This window comes from Lissotriton vulgaris, chromosome 9 (assembly GCF_964263255.1).
Source record: "Lissotriton vulgaris chromosome 9, aLisVul1.2, whole genome shotgun sequence".
NCBI classification, from domain to species: domain Eukaryota; kingdom Metazoa; phylum Chordata; class Amphibia; order Caudata; family Salamandridae; genus Lissotriton; species Lissotriton vulgaris.
This window is the reverse complement of record NC_141697.1, coordinates 257943675-257971371: the sequence shown is the minus strand read 5'-3', so window position 1 is coordinate 257971371 and position 27697 is coordinate 257943675. Positions and strand designations below refer to the sequence as shown.

At 48.8% G+C, this 27697-nt stretch overlaps 1 protein-coding gene across 4 annotated transcripts in view; it reads right to left on the bottom strand.

Moving 5' to 3' along the window:
* The window catches only part of YLPM1 (YLP motif containing 1), a 923718-nt gene extending 896309 nt beyond the window's left edge, over positions 1-27409 (bottom strand). For all 4 annotated transcript variants that reach the window (XR_015299909.1, XM_086937497.1, XM_086937498.1 and 1 more), the window contains exon 1: positions 25040-27409. Coding sequence is in view for 3 of the 4 variants with exons in the window: in XM_086937497.1 (XP_086793623.1) it covers positions 25040-27259 (2220 nt within the window). In the remaining variant the exon portion in view is untranslated. The remainder of the gene's footprint in view (positions 1-25039) is intronic.
* Positions 27410-27697: the final 288 nt, after the last annotated feature.

The following is a 27697-nucleotide window of genomic DNA, read 5'->3' as shown; positions in this document are numbered from 1 at the left end:
AGCGATTGTGGTTTTATAGTAGACAATCTCAACTTTCAACAGCCATATGCAACTAGGCTACTATATCTAGGGGGTTGAATGGATTGGTTGGGGGAGGAGGGTTTTAAAGTCATTCAGAATGCAAAACTGAATTGTTCTTACATTGGTAAATACCAAACTAGGCCCAAATGCGCCTGCTTTTCTTTACGAGAATGAGACATGACCTGGCCCTATTCGATCCGTGGCAGGCTGAGCACCCGTCAACATAGTCTTTTATATTAGTTTCTCTAAATGCTTTGCGTCTGCTTCCTGTATTATTTCTTCACACTATGCCACGGTGCAGCGGAGATCTTCGCCTCAGTCTTTTCTGATCATTAAGTGCCTACAGTGAAGTTATTAATAGAAGATGTTAGCCATGTAAATCCAAGGTAGTCTTTAGATAAAACCCTACTAACAAACCTTACTTAGGTTCCCGATACGCGCAATGAAGTAAGGGACTTTCAGTGTGGGGCTACTTTGAAGACTTTATTTGTGGGGAAGCCATTTCGTACAAATAGCAGCATGTGAGGATAAATAAAGCCAAAGAGGTTTAGTTGCAGCATGCTTTATATGTTCCAGCTAACTGCAGCTATTCTAAAATGTGCCAGAAGCTAGAGATTAACTTAATAAAGTCTTATCAAATCTAAAAGATCACTTTATAGCGGTGGGGCTAGTGAATCAAAATATCTGCTTTCAAAAAAACTACAAGGAAAGGAGCACGTCATGCGCAACTTCACCGCATCGCTGCAGCGGTTATTTTTCCGCTACGCAGCTTTTTTCTAAAAGCTGCGTTAGATGACTAGCTCAGCTCGTCATCCACACACGACCACCGTGGCTGATGACGAGCTGAGCTCGTCATCAGCATCGAAGGGGTTAATTTGGTCAGAAAGGAAAAAACAATAGCATCAATCTTTAGCGAGGACTCAAATGAACTGGTGCAGGAAAGTGCCCTGGATCCCTGCCAATCAGGTTCCCAGGGCCTGTGTTCTTTCCCAAAACTGTACTTTTGTCTCTACCAATTGGCAAACATCTTAGTCACCTGCAAGTCCCTTGTAAAAGTTACCCCTGGAACCAAGGGCCTTTTGTCTCAGAGCCTCTGAGGGTGGCATAATACATGCTGCAGCCTTCAGAGACCCCACACACTGCCATTGCAGGCTGCATTTTGGTGCAGACTAAACTGAAAAGTCGGCATGTCACCCATGCCTGGTTGCCATGCCTACCAAAACAGGCTTGTAACCTCCCCAAACTAGGGACTGTAAACTGCAAGCGGAACTGACCCAAACTTGAGAGCTTGTGTCTCAAAGCTCTTCAGCAGCATCATCAAGCTGTGGCCAAATGTTGAATCTGGGGGCTTGTAGGTATCACTGAAAGTGTTCCCTGGACTGGTAGTTTTTGGGGGGGGGGGGGGGGGGGGGGGAGTTTTATTCCCCATGTAAGCAATTCTGACAAGAGGGTCCTCAAGCACACTATCATGTACTTAGCTGTATCACCAGCTAATCTGCAAGATGCAAGAAAAGCTAAACCTAACAATACCTCAAACAACCTCAATAAAAACATAACATGTAGAATTGAGATTGCAGCAAAACAGGCTTCCATGCAGGGTGCTTGAGACAGTTCTCAGAACTATGCATGGCTGATCCACCTAGTAAAGGAGTAAGAAACTGCATGACTGCCCCCTAACAACTAGACACTTCTTTTTTTCTGTGCAAGCCATGCTGTTAAACATGGTAAGACACTCTAAGTATGAGGTGGTTGGCGACAGTCAAGGTTCACCCAATTCCTGGTGACTGCCAATACACCATGTTAATTTTTTTCCCCAGTCAGATCGCAGGGATCTTGCAGCTCATGAGTGACCTCAGACCATCAAAACACCCTACAGACTCATGCAGGTAAGTACATACTGTTACGCGTCTTGCAAAACTTCCCAGCTAGCAGGTTTGTTCTGAAAGAACAGCAGGCCAGCAGTGGTTTCACTCCTCACGAGAAGCCTTGTCATGCATTGTTCCGCAGGCGTCCTTGGTGTTCAGATACTCCGGCAATTGCTGGTAAAAAGGGACAAAACCAAGGATCAGTTGAACGCAAACCTTCCAGCAATTCAGGAAGGGTGCATCTACCTGATGCCCAGTTTGCCAGGGAAATGCCGAACAAGCCTGGACAAAAGAACAGCAGTGCTCTTATCCTTCCATTGTGTTTGATACCGTGGGTCATCCCATACTCTAAGGAATTGATATCTAAGGATCTGAGCAAACAGGGTTTACACATCTGTGGTAGTTAACAAGATCCATTGACTGCTCTACATTCAACTATGCCAATTCGATTAACTACGCAAGTAATATTCGAGGAAATATTCTCTCCCCCATCTAAGCACTGTTGGTGTACTGTAGAATTCATTTTTGTAACATTCAATCTGGGGCGAACTTAGAAGGTTCTTAACAATCTTCAAATTATTCAAAGTTTTGCAGTCCGGAAAATGACAGCTGAAACAAATGCTTGACAATTTAGGAATTATTTATTTATTTATTTATTTTTAGCGTTTTCTATAGCGCGAACTTGAACCGATTAGGTTATCAGAGCGCTTTACATAGCACCAGTTCCGTTACATGTTATCACAGCAGTTTACATAGAATCAGTTACGTTGCACATTTCAGGATCTTGAACCGATTAGGTTATCAGAGCGCTTTACATAAGACAGCATTCGATGTCCAGTGCCCTCCTCCGCCGTGTAGCGGGGGACCTCTTCCAGCCCTCCGAAGTCGTCGAGCTGTCGGGACTAGGCTCCTGGAATTTCAGCTGCCCCTTTACAAGGCACTTTACATAGAATCAGTTACGTTACACATTTCAGGAACACATTTCTTTTTGCTCTAGTGGATAGGGTTATCTCTTCACACGGGGGAAGGGATACACCTGGCTATGTTCCAACAGTTCCACAGGCGATTAGTCGTTAACGCTATAATTCCAAACACAGGGAGGGGATACACATGGATACAATCTAAAAATCAAATAGGATACTAGTCGTTAGAGTTATCTTCTATCTTGACATGAGGGATGTGACTGGGAACACTCTAAGGGTAATATAGGGGTGGTAGAGAGTACAAAGGACCGCTGCAAACACTACACGAGTACCAGCATAGAGGAGGGGTGGGTGGGATGCAAAGGTCTGGAGGGAAGGGCTAGAGTCCAGCGAAAACTGTCCAAGAAAAAGCATCAGCATTCACAGTATAGAGGAAGGGTGGGTAGGATGCAGGGTATGGAGGGAAGGGACTAGTCCAACGAAAAAGTCCTCCAGAGTCCACCAGGGCACTATCCTCTGCGTTCGTGTTCCCGTAGCCTGCGTCTGCCGGTCATAGAAAGCGTGTCCCCAAGGGCGCCATCTTGAAGTCAGGCACCGTTGGCGCTAAACAGCGTGGTCAGCAAGGGGGAAGGGGGGGGGGGCACATCTCTGCCCTCGGGCCCAGGCCCGTCCGCGGCGGAGAGAGGGGTGTGTGGCCCCCGGATCAGGCCGGTGGGAAGGCCTCAAGGCGGCGCCGTCATCAGCAGGGGCGCCGCCGTCAATCACCGGCCCTTTACTGGTGTGCCCCTGGAGTGCCCTCAGAGTCTCGGCGGGTGACAGCGGGGGACGCAGTGGGAGCCCTACATACCGCTCAGGTGATCAGCGCCTGTCCGACTCGCCCCCGGTCTCCGCTCCTCTTCCTTGTTGTTCCTCAGCCCGGGCTGGCAGCGGGCGTCCGCCATGTTGGGTCCCCGGCAGGGATCGACAGCAGCCCGCCAGCGCCGCTCCACAGACACCAGCAACGAGGTGGCAGTGGGGGACGCGGTAGGAGCCACACATCGGCTCGGGTGAGCAGCGCCTGCCCGCCCGACTCGCCCCCGGTCTCCGCTCCTCCTCCCTGCCGCTCTACAGCCCGAGCTGGCAACGGGCGGCCGCCATGTCGGGTCCTCGGCGGGGATCGGGAGCACCCAGCAATCACCGCTCCACAGGCACCAGCAGCGATCGGGGCAGCCCTGCAGATGCCCCACACCTTCCGCCACAACTAGGAAGCGTGTGCGTCGCGGGGGCCCCCCCCCCCCCCAAGGACGCCGGGCTCCAGGCCGGAGCAGCGCGCGGGCCGGGAGCCGAGACGGTCTCCCAGGCACCGCCACCATGTTAGCACCTTTTTATATAGCAAAATACTTCAGGTCTTCCAATTGAGCCAATGGCCTATTCAGAGCAAATTCTCTGTAGATCTTTACGGATTATTTTTAATGGTTACAAATTATAGCAAATGCCATACTCCGTAGGAAATTAAAATCACATGTTAAGAGGTCAAACAGATTTATACTGGTGCCCATGTGCAAATTGCAGCCAAGACAGCACTCTGCATCAGTTACCATTGCCATAGGAGCCAGCAACAGTGGTAAAGGGACTCCTACAGCTCCCTGTGAACATGAGACGCTCCCCGACCCTGCACACGGTCAGGAAGGACCTCAAGACCTGGCTCTTTGACTGCTCCGGAGCTATTAACCACCACACACCAGGTTTCTACAGGTATGGTGATTTGGGACAGAGTATTTGCAAGCTGATAAATCCAACAAGGAAAAAGACCGTTCCACCAAGAAAAACATCTTGTCCAGCACACACATTTAACAAGCACATGCAAAATGCCCACATCACATTTTGTGTACATGTACCATGCATGAAGGCAAGGGAGCCACTTCAGTGGAAATAGGTAAACCATTAGACACTCTACAAAGGTACAGATACAACAGCATGGGCTTTCTGCACAACAAATCCACTACCACCACCCTTGGCGGTCACTCTTTGGGTCATCCTTCTGCCGTTTCAGATCACTACTACAAAGACGGGGGGTGGGGGGGGGGGGTAGTAAAGAAAGCACCTCAAGAGATTTGATGGTTTGTTCATTTAACATGAGAAAAAATTCCTATCAGGGCAGCAGAGCTTTTCAAAGCTGTGCAGATCTCATCCCAACTGAGTTTGGGTTATTTCTCACTCTGGAGCCCATACCAGGAACTCAGACAATGTAACTGCAAGAACGTGGGAAAATGTGTTCTTCCAAATTGGCTGAGTGCTGAAGGAAAAAACTTGAATCTTTTAGAAAGTGTTACTCCCTTAAAAAGGAGATTGCTCCAGGTTTAGTTGATGGCAAGATGTAGATAAGATCAGCCCAGGGAAGGGGTCAACATGCCCCCACTTACGATATAATTTTTTTTTAAAAGCTACCCAACTTTGCCGGAGGTCCCCTGCTACCACTCTGCAATCACACCTCCTACTACACTACTGGTTGAGGGGATTAAGTCCCCATGGCTCCTGAGGGCCACAGGACTTTAGTGGTCTTCTTACCACAACTAGTAGTGGGACAAAAGGCATGTTTGAAGAGCGGTGGAGACTAGGGAAGTTGCGAACCACAACCACTCAGTAATCCAGCTGTGTGGGGCTTACTGCAGGTAACAGGACAGGTAGTTGGCCACCAAGGACCCTCAGAAGTGCATCGGCGTGAGTGGGTGGGGCGTTTGTAACAATGGGGTATGGGGGCATGGCTATGTGGGTTAGACATGACAACTTGAAACATTTTGATTTTTGTTGCATTGTAATGCACATTATAATGCAACATGGTGAAAAAATGTTAACCTAATAACATTGTGTAAAGCATTCTACATGTTGTAAACAGGAAATGATTGAGGGGCATGTGATGTATGCCCCCCCCCCCTTAAAATGGGGTTGCCCAGTTGAAGGCTGAAGCTTAAATGTGTATGCGTCCTGTGCTGGGTGTTGTGGCATATGAAATTATAAGCAAAAAAATGAACTAAAGAAAGCTGGCTCACCAGTGTTTGGCTCTTTCGCAGGATGAGTGTGGCTGAAAAAACTGACGAGCGGTCATTTTGGAAATATATACACACACAGCTTTCAGGTAGCAATAAAAATGTAAAGATAAAGCTTGCGAATATGTTCCTACTACAGAGAGATCAGACGTTTGTCTAGTGGCAGTTTTGATGCCAAATTAGCGCAGAGGGCCTTCTGCAAAGAACAGATCTGTGTTTTTGTGTATAGCTAAGTGAATTAGTAACACTTGGGTGTTACAAATGCTTTTAAAAACAGACTAAAATGTATGTGAGAGGGGCTACGGAGAGAGGAGGGGCACGTTTGCTGGGTGGTAGTGAGGGAATCCAAGGAGGTGATCATTCCATGTATTTGTAAAGCGCACGTTCGCCCGTGGGAATCTTGGCACTGAACATGTTTATTGGAGGTCATGAAGTAGAAGAGAAAACAGAAAGGAACTTCATTTTACCCAATTAAAGGTACATTGTCCTATTTTTAGGTTTCGCTGGGGGGCGGAGACGTTAGGCTCCTCCTCCAGAGAAATCTATTGAGTACAGTAAGCACTATGGAACACGCCCCCCTGTCCCATTGGCTAGCTCCATAAATGGAGCCTAGCCATTGGACGAGGGGCCTGTCCATCAATGCCGGACCAGACACTGGGGCGTTCCCGAGATTCTTTGGCTTTGGCGACGTCACGCGACGCCAGGAACGCCCCCGAGTCTGTTCCGGCATTGCCGGCACCTCCCTTGCTGCTCGGGACGGGTCTCCTTATTTGTTCCTAGCTGCCCCTCTCCCTCGTCCTCTCCCGCCCCCCTCCCGCCGTTCGTGTACTCTCCCGCCTCCCTCGTCCTCTCCCGCCCCCCTCCCGCCGTTCGTGTACTCTCTCGCCCCCCTCGTTCTCTCCCGCCCCCCTCCCGCCGTTCGTGTACTCTCCCGCCCCTCCCGGGTTCAACCACGGCATTAGGAACATCTCCGCCCCCTCCCGTGTTGCTGAGTGTCTTTTTCCTCCGTATACGGGGCCGCGGATGAAACCGTGGAGACTGCCGGCAGGCGGAGGCACCGAGGCCTGAGATGGAGGGCTCGAAAAGTGCCTGGCAGCCATTGGAGTGGAGGAGCACCGCTGCGGGGCGTCGGCCGTTGCTCTGAGACCAGACGTCCTGCGAATCCTGAGACAGCGGATAAAGATATTTAAATTCAGTCGTCACTCACCTGTGGTTTTCTCAGACTGTAGAATAAGTGCCCATTCAAAGATGGCCGACTAACTTTCTCGTGATATGCGCCTCACTTATCTTTAAACTTCACTGTGTGTTGTAGCGCATTCTTGCAGCTTGAGAAAGGCGTGTCCAGAGAAGAGGCTGAAACACCGCAAGCCTGGGACACTATAGAAGAACGCGCGTTGCCAGCTTGACCCCAGGGCAGAGGTGCGGCAGGAACGAAGACTACTTTGTTGCGGACGATGGCAGTGCGGAGGGTTACAAAGTGCTTAGCGCACGTCGCCAGGGTGTCATTTTTATGTTTATATTGCGATGTATTTTGTGTGACGTTTGAGCGCATACTTGTAACGCACCGAGCCAGAGAATGAGATTAAGATCACCAGGATAGCACACACCAGGATAGCACACGTCTAGCGCCTACGTGCAGTGCTGGGGCCATTGACATCGGGATTTACTAGTTTATTACCGTTAAATCAGCCAATAGTAACACCTGCTGTATACAACGCTTAGCAACGACTTCGAAGCGCTATATTTGGCTCAGATGTAGGCGGATCCCGCCTCAGCCACTTCCTAGGAAGGGACGAACCAGTGAACAGAGAAGGTACACCGATGCTTGGCCGTCTTGTGATACCAGAGTGAACACACCTTAATGCGTACAAGCCCTTTATGCACAGTTTTCTTATTTGCGCACGCCGTATATTATTTCTAACATCGAATTGAACAGAGGCGCTTCTGTTGCCCGTCGTGTCTGCAGGCGCTGCGTTTGTTCATGGAATCCAAGCAGGACCCCGTAGGTGCGGGCTCCAGCCGTCCTGCTGCAGGTAGGGGCTTCTCCCTGGGGGAGACAAATAATAATAGTGATACATTTTATATAGCGCTTGTTTATGCAGGGGGCTGTGTCCAAGCGCTGTGATGAGCATATTTCGAGGAGGTTTGCCAACCTCGCACAGATGATAGACGGGGTTGGATTTGCTGGCGATCTCGGCGTCTAGCGCCTACGTGCAGTGCTGGGGCCATTGACATCGGGATTTACTAGTTTATTACTGCCCTTTATTCTTGTACCGTTAAATCAGCCAATAGTAACACCTGCTGTATACAACGCTTAGCAACGACTTCGAAGCGCTATATTTGGCTCAGATGTAGGCGGATTCCGCCTCAGCCACTTCCTAGGAAGGGACGAACCAGTGAACAGAGAAAGTACACCGATGCTTGGCCGTCTTGTGATACCAGAGTGAACACACCTTAATGCGTACAAGCCCTTTATGCACAGTTTTCTTATTTGCGCACGCCGTATATTATTTCTAACATCGAATTGAACAGAGGCGCTTCTGTTGCCCGTCGTGTCTGCAGGCGCTGCGTTTGTTCATGGAATCCAAGCAGGACCCCGTAGGTGCGGGCTCCAGCCGTCCTGCTGCAGGTAGGGGCTTCTCCCTGGGGGAGACAAATAATAATAGTGATACATTTTATATAGCGCTTGTTTATGCAGGGGGCTGTGTCCAAGCGCTGTGATGAGCATATTTCGAGGAGGTTTGCCAACCTCGCACAGATGATAGACGGGGTTGGATTTGCTGGCGATCTCGGCGTCTAGCGCCTACGTGCAGTGCTGGGGCCCGCCGAGGCGCGATCATCAATGTAACTGCCCAGGTGTGCAGAGTGCAAAGTGAGTGAGCAGAGTGCAAAGTGAGTGAGCAGAGTGCAAAGTGAGTGAGCAGAGTGCAAAGTGAGTGAGCAGAGTGCAAAGTGAGTGAGCAGAGTGCAAAGTGAGTGAGCAGAGTGCAAAGTGAGTGAGCAGAGTGCAAAGTGAGTGAGCAGAGTGCAAAGTGAGTGAGCAGAGTGCAAAGTGAGTGAGCAGAGTGCAAAGTGAGTGAGCAGAGTGCATAGTGAGTGAGCAGAGTGCATAGTGAGTGAGCAGAGTAGTGAGTGAGCAGAGTAGTGAGTGAGCAGAGTAGTGAGTGAGCAGAGTAGTGAGTGAGCAGAGTAGTGAGTGAGCAGAGTAGTGAGTGAGCAGAGTAGGGAGTGAGCAGAGTAGGGAGTGCAGAGTGCATAGGGAGTGCAGAGTGCATAGGGAGTGCAGAGTGCATAGGGAGTGCAGAGTGCATAGGGAGTGCAGAGTGCATAGGGAGTGCAGAGTGCATAGGGAGTGCAGAGTGCATAGGGAGTGCAGAGTGCATAGGGAGTGCAGAGTGCATAGGGAGTGCAGAGTGCATAGGGAGTGCAGAGTGCATAGGGAGTGCAGAGTGCATAGGGAGTGCAGAGTGCATAGGGAGTGCAGAGTGCATAGGGAGTGCAGAGTGCATAGGGAGTGCAGAGTGCATAGGGAGTGCAGAGTGCATAGGGAGTGCAGAGTGCATAGGGAGTGCAGAGTGCATAGAGTGCAGAGTGCATAGAGTGCAGAGTGGAGAGTGCATAGGGAGTGCAGAGTGCATAGAGCATGGGGAGTGGAGAGTGCATGGGGAGTGCAGAGTGCATAGGGAGTGCATGGGGAGTGGAGAGTGCATGGGGAGTGGAGAGTGCATGGGGAGTGGAGAGTGCATGGGGAGTGGAGAGTGCATGGGGAGTGGAGAGTGCATGGGGAGTGGAGAGTGCATGGGGAGTGGAGAGTGCATGGGGAGTGGAGAGTGCATGGGGAGTGGAGAGTGCATGGGGAGTGGAGAGTGCATGGGGAGTGGAGAGTGCATGGGGAGTGGAGAGTGCATGGGGAGTGGAGAGTGCATGGGGAGTGGAGAGTGCATGGGGAGTGGAGAGTGCATGGGGAGTGGAGAGTGCATGGGGAGTGGAGAGTGCATGGGGAGTGGAGAGTGCATGGGGAGTGGAGAGTGCATGGGGAGTGGAGAGTGCATGGGGAGTGGAGAGTGCATGGGGAGTGGAGAGTGCATGGGGAGTGGAGAGTGCATGGGGAGTGGAGAGTGCATGGGGAGTGGAGAGTGCATGGGGAGTGGAGAGTGCATGGGGAGTGGAGAGTGCATGGGGAGTGGAGAGTGCATGGGGAGTGGAGAGTGCATGGGGAGTGGAGAGTGCATGGGGAGTGGAGAGTGCATGGGGAGTGGAGAGTGCATGGGGAGTGGAGAGTGCATGGGGAGTGGAGAGTGCATGGGGAGTGGAGAGTGCATGGGGAGTGGAGAGTGCATGGGGAGTGGAGAGTGCATGGGGAGTGGAGAGTGCATGGGGAGTGGAGAGTGCATGGGGAGTGGAGAGTGCATGGGGAGTGGAGAGTGCATGGGGAGTGGAGAGTGCATGGGGAGTGGAGAGTGCATGGGGAGTGGAGAGTGCATGGGGAGTGGAGAGTGCATGGGGAGTGGAGAGTGCATGGGGAGTGGAGAGTGCATGGGGAGTGGAGAGTGCATGGGGAGTGGAGAGTGCATGGGGAGTGGAGAGTGCATGGGGAGTAGAGAGTGCATGGGGAGTAGAGAGTGCATGGGGAGTAGAGAGTACATGGGGAGTAGAGAGTACATGGGGAGTAGAGAGTACATGGGGAGTGGAGAGTGCATGGGGAGTGGAGAGTGCATGGGGAGTGGAGAGTGCATGGGGAGTGGAGAGTGCATGGGGAGTGGAGAGTGCATGGGGAGTGGAGAGTGCATGGGGAGTGGAGAGTGCATGGGGAGTGGAGAGTGCATGGGGAGTGGAGAGTGCGTGGAGAGTGCATGGGGAGTGGAGAGTGCATAGGGAGTGCTAGAGAGTGCAGAGTGAGTAGGGAGTGCTAGGGAGTGCTAGAGAGTGCAGAGTGAGTAGGGAGTGCTAGAGAGTGCAGAGTGACTGCAGAGATTAAGCTAATGGCAATGTAAATGACAATGCCATTTATTTATCTGTTTTCAAAACCAACACATAAATACAAATTTTGTCATTTACAATGCCAATAACTCTAACTTTTCCAAAGGCGAAACCATTGCATTGTAAATGCTTGTTAATTCATATGGGCCTTTATTAAAAACAAACCACATACATTTGTGAAAAACTAATCATTTTTGTTTCTTTTAAAACATATACGTATATAAATATAGTAATATGAAGTTCCCTATGATTTAGTGGATATGGATATTTCTTCCTCCTTGCAGTTTCCTTTTTTCTAATTTTGTAGTTCTTTACCCAGGTACAGGAGGGTAACTTGGGTAAACCCAAATATTTTTTTATATATTGGAGGTCATGGGCGCCAAGGGGTCACAGTGCCACCAGCCCGAAAGGCTGTGATGATGGCTATGTGGCAAAGTAAAACAATACTGTCTTTTTTCCCTTTTTATTGTCTTTGAAGAACCTGCAGATTTTGGAAAGGCAAAGTAATGTGACTTAGTCATTATAGACTGTTGCACACACCTACTGTTTCAAATAAACAACACAACTGCCTTCTACCTAGGATAGTGTTTTTTGCAGGATGGTTTTAAGCACTAACTGAGATGGAGCCTCGTTAGATGAATACTGCCCAGGCCCAACGTTAGATTTTTGAGCCCAGCTTTGAGGCAGAATCAGAGAAAGAAGATACAGACCGCATCTGAGGGAAGAGGACAATGGAGCAGAATCTGGGAGTGATTTTTCAGTAAGCGCAATTCCATCCAACAACATCTTCCAGCAATTGAGGGAGATGACGATGACAGTCATGCTGTCCCTCCGCAAGCACAGTCTGTGCAGCGGAACAGTAGCATGTTAGACCAAACTAGAGAGCAGACATGTGACGCAGCAAGCACAAAGAGTGCATTCTTGGCAGCCTCCCAAATTTAGTTCAGCCCCAAATGACACCTTTCACTGGTGGCGCAGGATGTAAATTCTTTGCCAACTGACTAAGTCCATCTCTTTTTGGAGGTCTACATCCTAGACGAAATTGTGCAGCAATCCAATCTGCATGCCGAACAATTTTTTTGAGGGAGCATAGAGGCACACGTGGGCCTCATTCTAGGGCATATGAGTGTACTTCCACTTCTTATGGGGAGTTGAAGATAATTTTTTGCCCTATACTGAAAATGAAGGTAGTGCTTAAACCAACCTCTGTCCTACTGGTCTACTCGCATAGTTTGGATAACCTTTCTTTGCACAGTACATGAGCGGAGATTACTGTGGCCTGAGGTAGTCAGTGGTCAGCACAAAAGATTCCCTCAGGAGCTTGTTTGTAAGTAGCCTAAGAAATTCAACAGCACTGTGTTGCATTCCATTGAACTGCTCGCAGTCAAGTTCTCAGATAGGTATGATTTATACATGCGCACTACAATTCATGAGAACAATTACCCAGTCACGGTTCGGGGTCAAATGGCAAAGTCCACAAGCCCAACTGTACACTTGATTAAAACAAGTACATGTGTAGAGTGGACAAGAACGACCAGGTTCTTCGATCATACAATGCGAGCCATAAAACTCGCACTTGGTATAAGAAACGGTTTACCCGCCTTATCAAGATGGCAACATACAATGTGTATGGTCTTTATCGTCAGACAACCACAGGAAGGCCCATTTCTTTACTTTCAGTTGTCTGATTTCAAAGTTTCACTGCTACAGAAACAGCAGCCTCCATTTCATATGTTCTGGCAGACGTGGTACGGCCGCAAGAGCGACAATTTGCCCATGGCATTACCGCAACAGCCAACAAGCTATTACAATGCAATGGTTTCGCCTTTGGAAAAGTTAGAGTTATTGGCATTGTAAATGACAACATTTGTATTTATGTGTTGGTTTTGAAAACAGATAAATAAATGGCATTGTCATTTACATTGCCATTAGCTTAATCTCTGCAGTCACCACTCTGCACTCCCTAGTCACTCCCTAGTCACTCTCCACTCCCTAGTCACTCTCCATTCTCATTTTAAGCCTAGATTTTCATGATGTCCACTTTGACTGGTCCGAAGTTACTAGTTTTAACTAGGTGCAGGCCCACTACCCTGAAAATCAGCATGCAAACTATTTCAACAATTGTGGTCTGAAAAGTAGAGAAGCGGTTTGTATTTTGACCATCCCACACAATATTATAACCTTTGTTAATTCAATTAAAATGAGTACATTTCTCACAAGAATTACAAAGGTATGGAGAATTGTAGGCATCAGCAACAGGTACTGGATATCAGTTTGTGCATGAAGAATTCCGGAAAAGAGTAAGTTAAAACGCTACTCTACTGCCACTGAGAACTGTACCTCAACCAATAACGAGCACTGGCAAAGCCAAAGAGTCTGGCTTTATTATCCGGCCTTAGCGCTTTTGCAATGATGGTTTTGTTTGATAGCACTTTATCAGTTTTCTAACCAGGTAAGCCAAAGAATTTTTTCAACACGTCGGCCATCTAGGAACAGTAAAATAATTAAAGTACGGGGGGAAAAAAACATTAGGAAAACCATTAAAAAAAGACCAATCCTGCATATGTACATACAGACAGCATGCTCTGAATACTTTGCTAACTTTACCATTCTTTACCCTTCCCAAGATGACTAACGTGTTATGGATCCATGAGTGACCCATCTTAGAACGCAAAATAATTAGAAAGAATTTTTTTTTTTTTTTAAGTATTCAAAGATAACACCCTATGTTTGCACACCGATGAACAGAGTCTTGATTGCCTGCAGGCTTTTCTTCAACAGTAAGCCTTGTCAGCCACTAACACATATGAAGTTGTAAGGCAGTGATCTATTTAACACTTTCCAATATGCCTGAACACATGTCTTTTCACTTTACCACTCACTAGTGTGACGTATTAACTGGACCACTGCTGCTAACTCCAAGCTGCATTTCAACTAATATTGTAATCGTAAATGTAAATTAAGGAGTGAGGCCAAAAAAACGAACCAGTTATGAGGCTTGCAACCGTAGGATTATTGTAGATACTTTTTTTTTTATTACTGGTCGAGTCATTTCCTTATTACTCTCTCCATGTATTCGTCCCGTACATGCAAAAGCACAATAAAATTCAGAACTTGCCACCCAAAAGAATCAAACAGCATACATGTTTCCATAGTAGAACTCCTTACAAAGTTGACAAGTGCCATCTAACCTACACAGCAGTCTTTGACACCCTGGAACATACTCAGTGATTAAGGCAGATTATTTTAAGGCTCAGACTGACGTATACCCCGATTGTCATAAAAATTGTGTACGCTTAAATAACTGTGAAGGAAATTGATTTTTCTATACTTATGAGCACAAGCAGTGCATACTGTGTTAGTTACAACATTGTTGATCCTTCCACAAACCCCAAACCGGTTTATAAACATCTGGGCGTGAGAAAATACGATTGACTATCCAAGGTGCAAAAAACGTTTGCTAAATCTATTTTCCGAGGGGATGAAAGAACCGCAAATCCCAGCAGACGCCGCTATTCTGCAGCTAGGGATGATGTCATCTACAAGTCGGGCACACGGACAGCGGGGGGGGGGGGGGCGGGGGGGCGGACAGCGGCACCGATTTGGAAAAATGATACGGTGGTACCGTATTCCTTCTCAACTGTAACTCTCACCCCTCTGAAGAGTTAGGTCACTTTAGTCATGCCGACTATATAACGATGGCAAGGGCTGTAGTGTGCGGGAACAGACATTCACTCTCATTAAGGTTCAAGGCTGCCCGCACAGCTTATGGGGTTTACTTGGACATGGGGGAGGGGTCCAATTTTTGTAAGCAAGGGGGTACAGATACCGGTGAGATGGTGCCAATCCTACAAGTGTGTCACTTTCACGCCCTTAAATAAGTGTGTCTAAATGCACAAATAACATGAACAAATTCATTAAAGAGAATCCCTTTCTTTGAAAACACAGTAAAAACCGGCGTCCTTGGGGGGGCCCCCGCGACGCACACGCTTCCTAGTTGTGGCGGAGGGTGTGGGGCATCTGCAGGGCTGCCCCGATCGCTGCTGGTGCCTGTGGAGCGGTGATTGCTGGGTGCTCCCGATCCCCGCCGAGGACCCGACATGGCGGCCGCCCGTTGCCAGCTCGGGCTGTAGAGCGGCAGGGAGGAGGAGCGGAGACCGGGGGCGAGTCGGGCGGGCAGGCGCTGCTCACCCGAGCCGATGTGTGGCTCCTACCGCGTCCCCCGCTGCCACCTCGTTGCTGGTGTCTGTGGAGCGGCGCTGGCGGGCTGCTGTCGATCCCTGCCGGGGACCCAACATGGCGGACGCCCGCTGCCAGCCCGGGCTGAGGAACAACAAGGAAGAGGAGCGGAGACCGGGGGCGAGTCGGACAGGCGCTGATCACCTGAGCGGTATGTAGGGCTCCCACTGCGTCCCCCGCTGCCACCCGCCGAGACTCTGAGGGCACTCCAGGGGCACACCAGTAAAGGGCCGGTGATTAACGGCGGCGCCCCTGCTGATGACGGCGCCGCCTTGAGGCCTTCCCACCGGCCTGATCCGGGGGCCACACACCCCTCTCTCCGCCGCGGACGGGCCTGGGCCCGAGGGCAGAGATGTGCCCCCCCCTTCCCCCTTGCTGACCACGCTGTTTAGCGCCAACGGTGCCTGACTTCAAGATGGCACCCTTGGGGACACGCTTTCTATGACCGGCAGACGCAGGCTACGGGAACACGAACGCAGAGGATAGTGCCCTGGTGGACTCTGGAGGACTTTTTCGTTGGACTAGTCCCTTCCCTCCATACCCTGCATCCTACCCACCCTTCCTCTATACTGTGAATGCTGATGCTTTTTCTTGGACAGTTTTCGCTGGACTCTAGCCCTTCCCTCCAGACCTTTGCATCCCACCCACCCCTCCTCTATGCTGGTACTCGTGTAGTGTTTGCAGCGGTCCTTTGTACTCTCTACCACCCCTATATTACCCTTAGAGTGTTTCCAGTCACATCCCTCATGTCAAGATAGAAGATAACTCTAAAGACTAGTATCCTATTTGATTTTTAGATTGTATCCATGTGTATCCCCTCCCTGTGTTTGGAATTATAGCGTTAACGACTAATCGCCTGTGGAACTGTTGGAACATAGCCAGGTGTATCCCTTCCCCCGTGTGAAGAGATAACCCTATCCACTAGAGCAAAAAGAAATGTGTTCCTGAAATGTGTAACGTAACTGATTCTATGTAAAGTGCCTTGTAAAGGGGCAGCTGAAATTCCAGGAGCCTAGTCCCGACAGCTCGACGACTTCGGAGGGCTGGAAGAGGTCCCCCGCTACACGGCGGAGGAGGGCACTGGACATCGAATCCGGTCTTATGTAAAGCGCTCTGATAACCTAATCGGTTCAAGATCCTGAAATGTGCAACGTAACTGATTCTATGTAAACTGCTGTGATAACATGTAACGGAACTGGTGCTATGTAAAGCGCTCTGATAACCTAATCGGTTCAAGTTCGCGCTATAGAAAACTCTAAAAATAAAAAAAAAAAAAAATAAACATTAAGCACGATCATCTCACACCCATCTTCCCTCTCCTCGATAGTGGAACATGTTAAAATCGTAAAACATTGACGACATCTATACACAAGCACCATACTTGTAATGGAATCCCTTTAACACAACATGCATTGAGCACTGTTCCGGGGACAGTGCTTACGCATCTCTTATCATAAACCCACCTTCGGCTCAGTCTACTTTATCAGTGGACCACTAAGTAAATCTCAGACCCCGGGACGAAAATCCTTGTTCTGATGACCGTCAGCTCAAAGGTAGAGGATCACACACTTACACGCATACGTTACTGCATCCCAGCCTTTATTCTCATTTTACTTATAATGCAAACCGTCCACACGGGCATTGTTTTCTTCCCGCCGACCACTATCCTCTCACCACCAGTTTTCTTCCCGCCAACCACTATCCTCTCACCACCACTCGGTGTTTCTCAAGACCCCTTGAACCGGATGCCAGCTTCCAGTTACCGCCAGACAGGGATGTACTTTGTAGTGAGAATTACAGTACCACCACACACTATTATGAACACTGTCGCACACAGGCATCGAAGGGTCCTTGTACAGCACAACTAAGGAAGGTTCTTCATAACTAGGTGGATTTCAGGTTCCCAGATACACAGCAGATTCCGAATGCACGCTCGGTCTATATTTATTACAAGCTCAAAAGCTAAAAGTCTGTTAATCTTTGGTAAAGACATCTACGGCCCGTAAGACTGCTCACTCGCAGACCCCTGATTTACTTCCCCAAACACACACTTTCATGCCATGGCACCCTGCCGTATCAATAATGCTGCAGAGCCCCCCCCCCCCCCCCAATTGTAGAGCATCCTTTACCACCGGCTTCGCCCCTACTTCTCCCTCCTCACCTGCAGACTCGCCGGTGTTGATCCAGTCGGGGTTGGCGATGCTCGCGATGGCGAAGATGTCGGCGGCTAGAAAAAAGACATCCCGATATGATGGTCAGTATATCCATATCTCGCTCACCGCGGCCTCAGCTCGTCCCGCCACCGCCGCCACTGGGCCTCAGAGCGGGGAGCAGGCAGCGCCGGAGGGGAGAGTCCCCTCCACTGGCCGCGTACGGGAGCCAGCGGCAGAAAGCTGGCCGGAGAGCGCTGGGACGCCGTACCGGAAGTACAAGTCCAGCTCCAGTGCTTCCCGGAAGTACACCACCCCACTGTCTGTTCTCATGAGTGTTAATAATAATAATCTGATTTATGTTTCAAAACTAAGTGTCTACTTTAAATTAATGTTTTCTGCACTGTAATGCACACTTTACTGCTACTTTATTTTCCATTTAGTGACTAATTAGATAACTGTAATTTCTACTTGTTGCTTCGTGTTCTTTAATGCTGAATTTCTCATATCAAGTTGAATAAATCACTTCAGGAATATTACATTTCCAACCAGAATGTAGATAAGATACACTTCGCTTGCTTTTCACCCAACCAGACGATGGAATCATTATTTGGAGGGCTCAGTCAACGTTTTAACATTATTTTCCTGCAAAATATAATTTCCCAGAGGAAATCCTTTAAGATGTTCCAGACTTCCAAATACAGAGCAGCTTTTCAAGGTACCTTAATCCTGGCATTGGAGCACAGATGAGCTCAATCTCAGGATACACCTTGGATCGGGCCAGAGGCTCGGGCCAGAAGCTAGGAGGTGAAACCATGAAGGGCAAATGTTCACTCCCTGTCGTCTGAGTCTGGTCCTCTTTACAGGGTCCAGTCTCTACCAGGCCCTGCCTCAAAGAACTGGAACCAAGCCCTGTTGCACTGTTCTGACCTCTCGCTCTGTACTCAAGCCCATAAGCACGGTCAGCATGCGTCACCAAACCCACCTTTGAGCTAAATCATGAAAAGAACAATATGCAGAGCAAGTCAGAGGCACCTTGTAGGTATATAAAGGCAATACTTTCTCAGCGTTGCCAAAACTAATAAATAATGCATAGGTAGTCACAAGATGGATTGGTTATCCCACGATCACATAGGGGCGGGAACCGCACACGGACAACGGGAGGGGGGGGCGGGAACCACACACGGACAGCGGGAAGAGGGGGGGGCGGGACCGGCACATAGACAGCGGGAAGCAGGAACGGGCACTCACCTGGACTTCTTCCGCTTGCACACATTTTACGGGATGTAATTTCTATCTTCCGAAACATCGGGATCAGCTGCGGCCCGGCTCGGGAGGCGGGGATCTGCTGTGGGAGGGGAGGGGGAGAGCGGAGACCGTGTTACGGCATCGGGACCGGCTGCGTCTCGGGAGGCGGGGATCTGCTGTGGGAGGGGAGAGGGAGGCGGGGATCTGCTGTGGGAGGGGAGAGGGAGGCGGGGATCTGCTGTGGGAGGGGAGAGGGAGGCGGGGAGAGCGGGGATCAGCTGCGGCTCGGGAGGCGGGGATCTGCTGTGGGAGGGGAGAGGGAGGCGGGGATCTGCTGTGGGAGGGGAGAGGGAGGCGGGGAGAGCGGGGATCAGCTGCGGCTCGGGAGGCGGGGATCTGATGTGGGAGGGGAGGGAATGCTGCAAAAACGACACAAGGGTTGTTTTGCTTCTGTGGGAGGGGAAGGGGACACGGACGGCCGGTGGGAAACGTGCACAGGACAGCGAGGAGGGGGGACGGCGGGAGGAGGGACACAGAGTAAGGCAGGACAGCAGCAAGCACGGCCCGGCCGGACCAGATTCGGGGGCGTTCCCGGCTTTTGGCTGACGTATCATGACGTAGCCAAAAGCCAAAGATTCTCGGGAACGCCCCCGAATCTGGTCCAGCCATGACGGACGCCTCTCTGTTCCAATGGCTAGCCTCCATTTATGGAGCTAGCCAATGAGACAGAGGGGCGTGTTCAAGGCACTCATACTAGAAACTACAGATTTCTCTGGAGGCGGAGCTTCCAGCTCCGTCCCCCAGCGAAACCTAAAAAGGAGCGACCAGATCGTTGTAAAGTGTGCTCGATGCAGAGAAAGGACGGAGAGTTGTGTTTACTGTCCCGAGTGCCCATTCCAGCCAGCCTTTTGTTTTCCTTCTTGCTTTAGGTTTTATCATACTAAAGCAACGCACTGGAAAATTGACTGAGGTGGAGCGGTCGTTGGGTAAAGCGTTTAATGGTCGTGAATGGATACCTACTGTATTGACCACTACTTGGCTAGGAAAGCAGCTGCAGAATTTTAGTTCCTCTACTTCATAAAGTCATGGACTTCTTGACACCTTTATACACCCTCAGAATGTGGTAGGTGTTCTGTTCACCAATTGACAAGCGAATTATAGACCCCACACTGCACATATTGGTGGACAGAACATAAGCTGCATTGTCACACAGTATGCTGTTTTGCAAAATGTCAAAGGATTGACTGGATTTTTAAGTGCTTGTTTGGGAAATTATGTATACTACATAAGGGCCCCCAAGATTGCCATTGAGAACCAGAGTAGGTGCAATTAGCCAAACAAAGTCCAGTGGGAATTATTCACCTACACTTCTTCCTTTGAAAGTGTGCAAACTCATTTAGTAACTTTTATCATAACCACGTTATTGAAAAGGGGGTACAGAACACAATAACTTGTATGATGTGTTTTGACATCTTTAGCATAAAATGTAAAAACAATCATAAAGATAGTGTCCATGTATCCTTTTTTTAATAGCATTGAGTTCGATACAAGTTAGTTATTGAGCTTTCACGCTATCAAAGCAAAAGTAAAAATGTCGGCGAATGAGTCCCAGGGGACAATTGTTGGGCTTATTACTTTAGGTAACTTGGGCAATATTCCCCAGCACCTTTGCGTTATTTTCAACAGTAGATAAGCGTACTCAGTTCGAGTAATACAACAGCCTCACAGGGCACCACCGGACACCCCTAACTTGCATCCACAAACTGGAATGAGTTGTATTTAGAACAGTAACGGTTGATGGCACATGACGGACACATCTTCTCAAGCTTCGTCAGAACTTAGTAGATGTTCAGTTTTCATACAGCAAAGTGCATTACAGTCACAGGGCTGCACAGAAAGGTGGATGGGACATGTGCTACGTTATAACAGACTTCCCTGCATTTCAAAACTACAGGTCTTCAAAGTTTGTCTTATTTAGTAAACTTTAGAAAATTCCCCAGCATGTTTCAAAGGTAGATATGCGCACCCAGTTCAAGGAATTGGCCATGAGGCACACTTTGACACCCCCCAACTTGCGTCCACAAATTGGAAGGAGCTTGATCAACAGCGAGTGCGCTAAAGGCACATAAAAGATGTGTCTTTGAGCCTTATGTGGCTGGCATATGAGCCATTAGTGTAGAGCGCATTGGTCTTGATTGCAATGACGTAGGGTGCCGCAGTGTGGAGTGGCGCACAGCTGAAGTAGAGTACAGTGGTGTGAACTAGATTGTTGTGGAGTGGCGCAGAGTAGTGTGTAGCGTAGATTAGAATGAGTTGAGTAATGCAGGGCAAAGTAGTGTGGCATAGAATGCATTGGCATAGAGTGCAGTAGAGTGGTGTGAAGCTGAGCAGTGCAGAGTAGAGTTCAGTAGCACAGTTCAGTCTTTTAGAGTAATGTTCAGTGATGTGGTGGAGAGTGCATTGTCATACAATGCAGTGGTGTAGAGTGGTGCATAGAGCAATAGAAGAGTAGAAGGATGCAACGGTGAGCAGAGCAGTGGCAGTGTGACGTAGTAGATTGTTTCAGACTAGAGTAAACTGGTTTGGAGTGGACTGGCGTACGGTGCATTGGTTTCGAGTGGGCTGGCATAGGGTGCATATAATTTTAACGCTTTGAGGTTTTTTAAAAACCTAATCAAGCATGGAGCATCCACAGTAAGGCTGCCAAAGGATACATACAACAAAGCAACAAGCGTGCAGCATCCGACAGCACAAACAAAATCCTTGAAGATTAACCGTGAGGGAGAGATTTGCAGCATCCATACTCCTCAACCACAACACTAAACGACAAATAGCAGGGCGGACGCAGAAGCACGGGCATTCAACTAGAATATCAGTCTATCCCAACACCCTGGACACAGCATCAGCAATTCCCGCTCCCAGGGCACTACATTCATACGTCTTAAGCCCCAAGTCATAGTAACGCAACGAGGGTCCCCGCACTTTGCCCAATTTTGCAGTGTGCATTGGTTTTGAGTCGCGTGGCGCAGAGTACATTCAAGCGGTGCAGGATAGGTAGAGTGCAGCGTAGATTCGAGTGACAGAATGGACTGGCCCCGAGTGCAGAGTAAAGTGGTACGGAGTGGCCTAGTCTAGCGTGGCTAAGAGTGCAGTACAGTGGGATGCAGTGTATTGGTTTAGAGTGGTGCAGTGTAAATGCATAGAGTAAAGCGGTAGAGTAGAGTGCAGTGACGTAGGGTAGAGCGGTGCAGAATTGAGTGCAGTGAGGTAAAAGTGGAGTGTGCAGTGAGGTAAAAGTGGAGTATGCATGGTGTGCTACCGTGCTGTCATTACAGACACCAAGCGGACAAACGATGTGTGGAAATGTCATCACCTAGTGTATCAATTTGTGTTCATTGCTTTAAAATTCGTTTCCACCACACTTCAGTTAAAAAAAATGTTTACTTCCTTTGTTCTTTCCTAATTCTGATATTTTGAAATATCCCATTTTGACACATTTACAGTTTGTTGTGTCCTCGAAAAAAACATGGTACAGCCCAAGTAGCTAGCACAATTGTCATAAATCCTCTCACTACGAAGTCAGAGAAAGTAAACACCAAGCTCTCTGGGAAGACAGAGCCTGACATTTCACCTCTGTCTGAATGCACAGCAAATGTAACGAGATAAGAAAAAGATTTAAGAGGCATGTTCACAGAAACGGAGCATGGGTTGAAAGATACCATAAGCTAGATATGGGACACGGGATAGACTAATTCAAGCTGGACAGCCAAAATCAAATAAAGCCAGCAAACAGAAACCAAGCAAATGTGAGTTACAAAGTGCCACAAAGTCAATGGTAGGTAAAGGGTGGAATGCATTCCCAAGAAAGGTTTCGAATAGTCTTCAAGATGTCGTTAGCAAACAGACAGATGTGCTGTCTAGTACGCTTCGACCTAAAAACTACTGGTCATCATACCCCCAAAGTCATTGAGGATAAACTAGCCAACCACCCCAGTTATGGCATTGTAAACAGAGGCGCTAAATATGGCCCCGAGAAAGCATTACATAAGATTCCTGCAACAGAACAATGATTTATATTGCTACTTAGTAGTCGAGAAGAAAGGCCCAAAACTATAGCACGGTGCCATCTCGGACCTAAAAGCAAACATGTTAAAGAGTTCAGAATGTTTATCACATTAAACCGTTCTACCAATTCCAAGGTGATAAATGCGTGACCAATCTAAAAGACATGACCCAATCTTTGCTAAAGACAACATCCCTACTACCCATGATTGGTAGAAAAAACTACCAATGGAATGCTTAGGGTTAATCTTGATTCAGCCACCGGGACCTGCAATAATGCACGGCAGTGGTACTGGATTTTTTTCCCACCGCAATGTGATAACTGACATTTATTGACAGTTGGCTTCTCAAAACACTCAGCGAAAGGTCATTCAGGACTTACAAATGCAATAACAGCGTTTACGTGATCTAGGACTTAACGTCAAAGCAAATAACTGTCAATACAATCGAAACTTAAATCTGGTTAGGGACACTATGTAGTGTCTCCTTCGCAGGATAGCGCAAGAATAACCTCCTACGTCAATATCATCCAATCGTCAGACAATAATCAACTCTTCTAGCTTCCAACAGTGAGTATTTCTTGGTATCGAACACTAAAATTACTGGGGGGTTAAGGTCATCAGTGGGATTGGATTTTCATGAGAAATTACCCGTGCAGTCCCTCGAATAGCAGTGTTAAACGACAACATGATTAAATATGTAATTCCTGCAACCACCAAAGGAAGAAGCCACGGTAACTATGGTTTTGGGGTTCCAAATTAAAAGGTCTTCCATAAGAGCAACAGTACCACATCAACAAGTTAGAATTGACAGCAGTCTCTCACACTAAAATGGTTCCTCGATTCTCTGTGTACCAAAGAGCATTAAAGTAAGGCCATTCTATGGACTCTACCTTCAGAGGTAATCTGAAATTGCTGATGTAGTGAGAAGGCTGGGACTTCATAAGAGCCTGGAGCTACTCAAATATGTTCCTTATTCCATTTCAGGCCCTCAGATCACATCAAAAGGTAGGTCCAGTCGCATTGATCTTCCCTAAAACTAACACTTTACACCCCTTCACTCAGCATTTCAGACTCCAGCTAAAACAAAGGAAATGGGGACACACTGAATATTATGCCAGTCTCGTTTATTAAAACCAGCACTGCCAAAACCATTAGGCCTATTGGCCACAATTTGTTCTACTTTTTCGCTCACTTTCTTGAAGCTACAGTGTCCGCACCAATTTAAAAAAAGAGCAGACAGCTGACCGAAATGTTAAGTGGTCTGAGCTCTAACCCATGCTGTAGTGGGTAAAAGAAAAATGTGAACAGACCACTGGATGACGAGGGACCGATGAAAGCCCCTACAATATTACATAATATATATATTTTTTTATATATACACACACACACTACCTTCGGGCAACATTGTGCCCATGTGTCGGTTGAACTGACATTTTGTTTCCTCCCTCCGCATCACACAGCATGGGGCAATAGGTCAACTAGCTTCACCAACTGTCTCTCTAGCACAGTGAATGTCAGCATTTTGCCTGACCACCTGTACACATCGACAGGAATACTTAAATGTGGCATTTTGTGTCGGTATACAGTGATTAAATGCAGTATCACATTTCTTATGTGCCAATAATTTTTATGCGGTGTGCATTCAAAATAAAATTGGTTCCTAAAAGTCTTCAAAGTCCACCTGCTTTTTGGAAGCAGTGGTACTGTTCAATTAGAATATGCAATATTTAATTCAAGCACGTTGCCAGCAAGCCCAGATGTAGACTTTTTTTTGCTATTCTTGTGGCACAACCAAAGACCCCTGCAAAGCCAAGCAACCTATTCAACAATTAAAGAGTTGTTCCCTACAAAATAATTAATTACCAAAAAGCCAACAACCGAACCAGACAAACCCAGTGAGTAATATACACATTGCATGTGTTAATAAGACCGGCCCATGTCACTCCTGTCTGGGCTCCACCAGTCCATATCTGAGCTATTTTCACTAACTAGACCCAAAGAGGGATATCCATGTGGGGTCAGGTTTCTACGCCCAGCACGCTTGCTTTGCGCTTCGAAACTAGGAATAAGCTTGTTACACTATTCCATCTTTTCATAGAAAGGGTAAATGTATTTGCACCCTTAATAAACCAACAATGATCTTGTCTCAAATTTTAAAAGCACCGTTTTCTACCCGCATACAGACAGGCGTCTAAAATCGACTCTCCAAACCGAAACCTTTTAATGTAAGAAACCGATGAAATGATTATTTACTGATATTCAAAAAGAAAACATAAAACAAGTTCGCAAAAATGCACGTCAGAGTAACAGAATGTAATCTGGATTTTCATGTCGAAAACATCTACTTAATAAAAGATGCAATTTAACTACAGTTTACGGGCATGACCATATAAAGAGATTAAATCTCCAAGTAACAATATATTTGAAGAACATCGAGATTTAACTTGAAGAGCTAAATCCTCTGACAAGAAGCATTCCCGATAAAAAAAAAAAAAAATTCAGGATGTACGATGTGAGCCTTACCTGCGGAGTTTCTGATGCATCAGTCTTCAGGGGCGCTTCCTGCTCTGCACTGGTAGACAAGCCACTTTGCGCGGGCGCCTCTTTAGGATCTGAAGAGGCTAGTGCGGCTGTGGACGGAACGGTTTCAGGCTGGGATGTTACCACTGCCGCCTGGGACGTCGTTGAGGTCACTTCAGGTGATGTATAAGTACCTTGGGATGAAGTAGAGACTGGCTGCGATGAAGCCGAAGTCGTTTGGCTTGCAGTGTTGTCAGACTGGGGTAACGTCGAGGTTGGTTGGGACAATGTAGTCTCCGACTGAGATGATGCAGCTGTTGGCTGCGATGTATATGGAGACGGCGAAACTGTATATGTTGACTGAGAAGAGGTGTAGGCCGTCTGAGGTGAAGTGTATGTTTGAGCAGAAGTGTAAATAGGTTGGGACGAAGTAAAATCTGATTTCGAAGATGTGTAACTTGATTGGGACGATGTGCAGGTAGTTTGAGAAGCAGCATAAATTGACTGTGCTGATGTACTGTCAGATTGGGACGAAGTATAGGTAGGTTGGGTTTGAGAATAAGATGCCGATGCCTGCGATGTAGTATATTCTTGCTCTGATGGAGGCTGTGAAGATTGGGATTGACCCGTTGAGTATGTGGGCGCAGCAGGCTCAGGTGGTGTTTGACCGTAGACCGACGAGACTGGTGTGGTGACTTGTGTCGTACTAACCTCCGACACTGCCTGTGTGCGATCCTTCAAGGAAGCAGCGCCATCAGTTTCAGGCTGGGTTGCGGAGGATGCAACGTACCCGGACTGAGAGTCTGCACGGGTCGTGACCGTAGGAGTTTCTGGTTGTGGTGGTGGGTATCCGGGCTGCGGAGGTGGGTAGGTAGGTTGAGGTGGCGCACTGGTGTCGGGTGGTGGAACCACAGTAGAGGGTGGGGGATACTCGGATGGGTACACCGGCTGAGCTGGGGTGTACTCGGTCTTAGCCTGAGAATAATCAGCGACTGCATACTGAGATGGGGCGTAAGCAGAGGGTGGGTAATCTGTAGGGGGTGGATATTCGGTGGGTGGAGGGTATTCAGGCGGTGGGTATTCCGTGGGAGGAGGGGGGTACTCGGTGGGAGGAGGGGGGTACTCGGTGGGAGGAGGTGGGTAATCTGGAGGGGGGTAAGAAGCCTGAGTGTAGTCGGGTTGAGTGTAGTCAGCCACTGGTGGAGGGTAAGCTGCTTGTGAGTAATCTGCTACGGGTGGTGGGTACACGGGCGGATAGACAGGAGGGTAGGAAGTCTGAGAATAGTCTGTCATGGGCGAGTGTGTATAATCGGGTGGTGGCTGGTCGTAGGACGGGTAGGCCCCATATTCTTTACGCACATACTGCTGCTGCTGCACCGGATAAGACACTGTCGGTGGCGCTGTAGCCCAGTCTGTATAGGATGGAGCGGCGGGAGGGGGCGCTGTAGCAGCAACGGGAGGTTCGGGTGGTGGCGGCAGAGGCGGGGGTGGTGGTTGAGCCGGAGGCGGCGGGGGTGGTGGTCCACCGGGGGCTCCCACCGGCAACACAGTCTGTAGTTGCTTCTGGTGCATTTGCTGAAGTTGCGCGAGCTGCGCCAAATGTTGCTCGCGGATACTGTCAAACGTGTTGGTTGTCGTGGGGTTGGCCCCGGCAGTCGTTGAAGGAGTGGCGGCAGATACCGTTGCAGCGGGTGCGGAATCGGTTGATTCTACTGAAGGCGGCGGTGGAAACGTAGAGGCCGCAGTGGCTATAGGATAGGTAGGAGCCGCAGTCGTGGCCTGATAGGTGGTAGTTGCTGGGTAGGTTGAGGCCGCCGTCGTCGCTGGGTATGTGGTAGGACTGGGATAGGCAGTGGCCGTGGTGGACGCCGGATAGGCAGTAGCGGTCGGATAGGTAGAAGCGGTGGGGTAGGTGGTGGCCGCGGTGGTTACCGGGTAGTTGGAAGCCGTAGTAGTGGCAGGGTAGGTGGAAACCGCCGGGTAAGTAGAGGCAGCTGTAACCACAGGATAAGTAGGCGCAGCCGGGTAGGTAGAGGCTACTGTAGTTGCCGTGTAGGCAGCGGCAGCTGGGTAAGTGGAAGTCGCCGGGTAAGCGGCCGCCGGGTAAGTTGAGGTCGCAGAGGCTGGCGGGTAAGTAGCTGCTGGGTACGTGGAGACGGATGCAGGAGGATAGGTGGGAGCGCCAGCGGGAGGCGCCCCGTACCTACCCCAGGCTGGATACATGACGGAGGAAGAGTTTGTTGCCTGGCCCCCAGTGGGAGCACAAGGCCAAAGTAAGATGGGATCTGCGATTGCTCTTAGGCCTCTGGAAGGTTCCAGGCACCACTTCTGCTGCTCCACACGCGCGCGGCTCCGTCTGGCTTCCTTGCTCGTTGCGCGGCCACACTGCGACGGAACACAGCGTGCGGGACGTTAGTGACGTCACTACGTCTAATGGCGAGGTGGGTAGAAAGAGGCATAGGCGAAAGTGTGAGCTCAATGACAAACTAGACGCGGACGAGTAGCGGGTGGTTTCTGGTATTTTAGAAGGTAGTATTAATAATAAAGCGAGAATACTGTTGCCTCCAATCTGTTAGCAACGTTTATTTAAACAATACAAACGATTAGATGTACAGATTTGCATATTTTGAGTGAGTACTGTTTCACTGGAGCATGAAACAT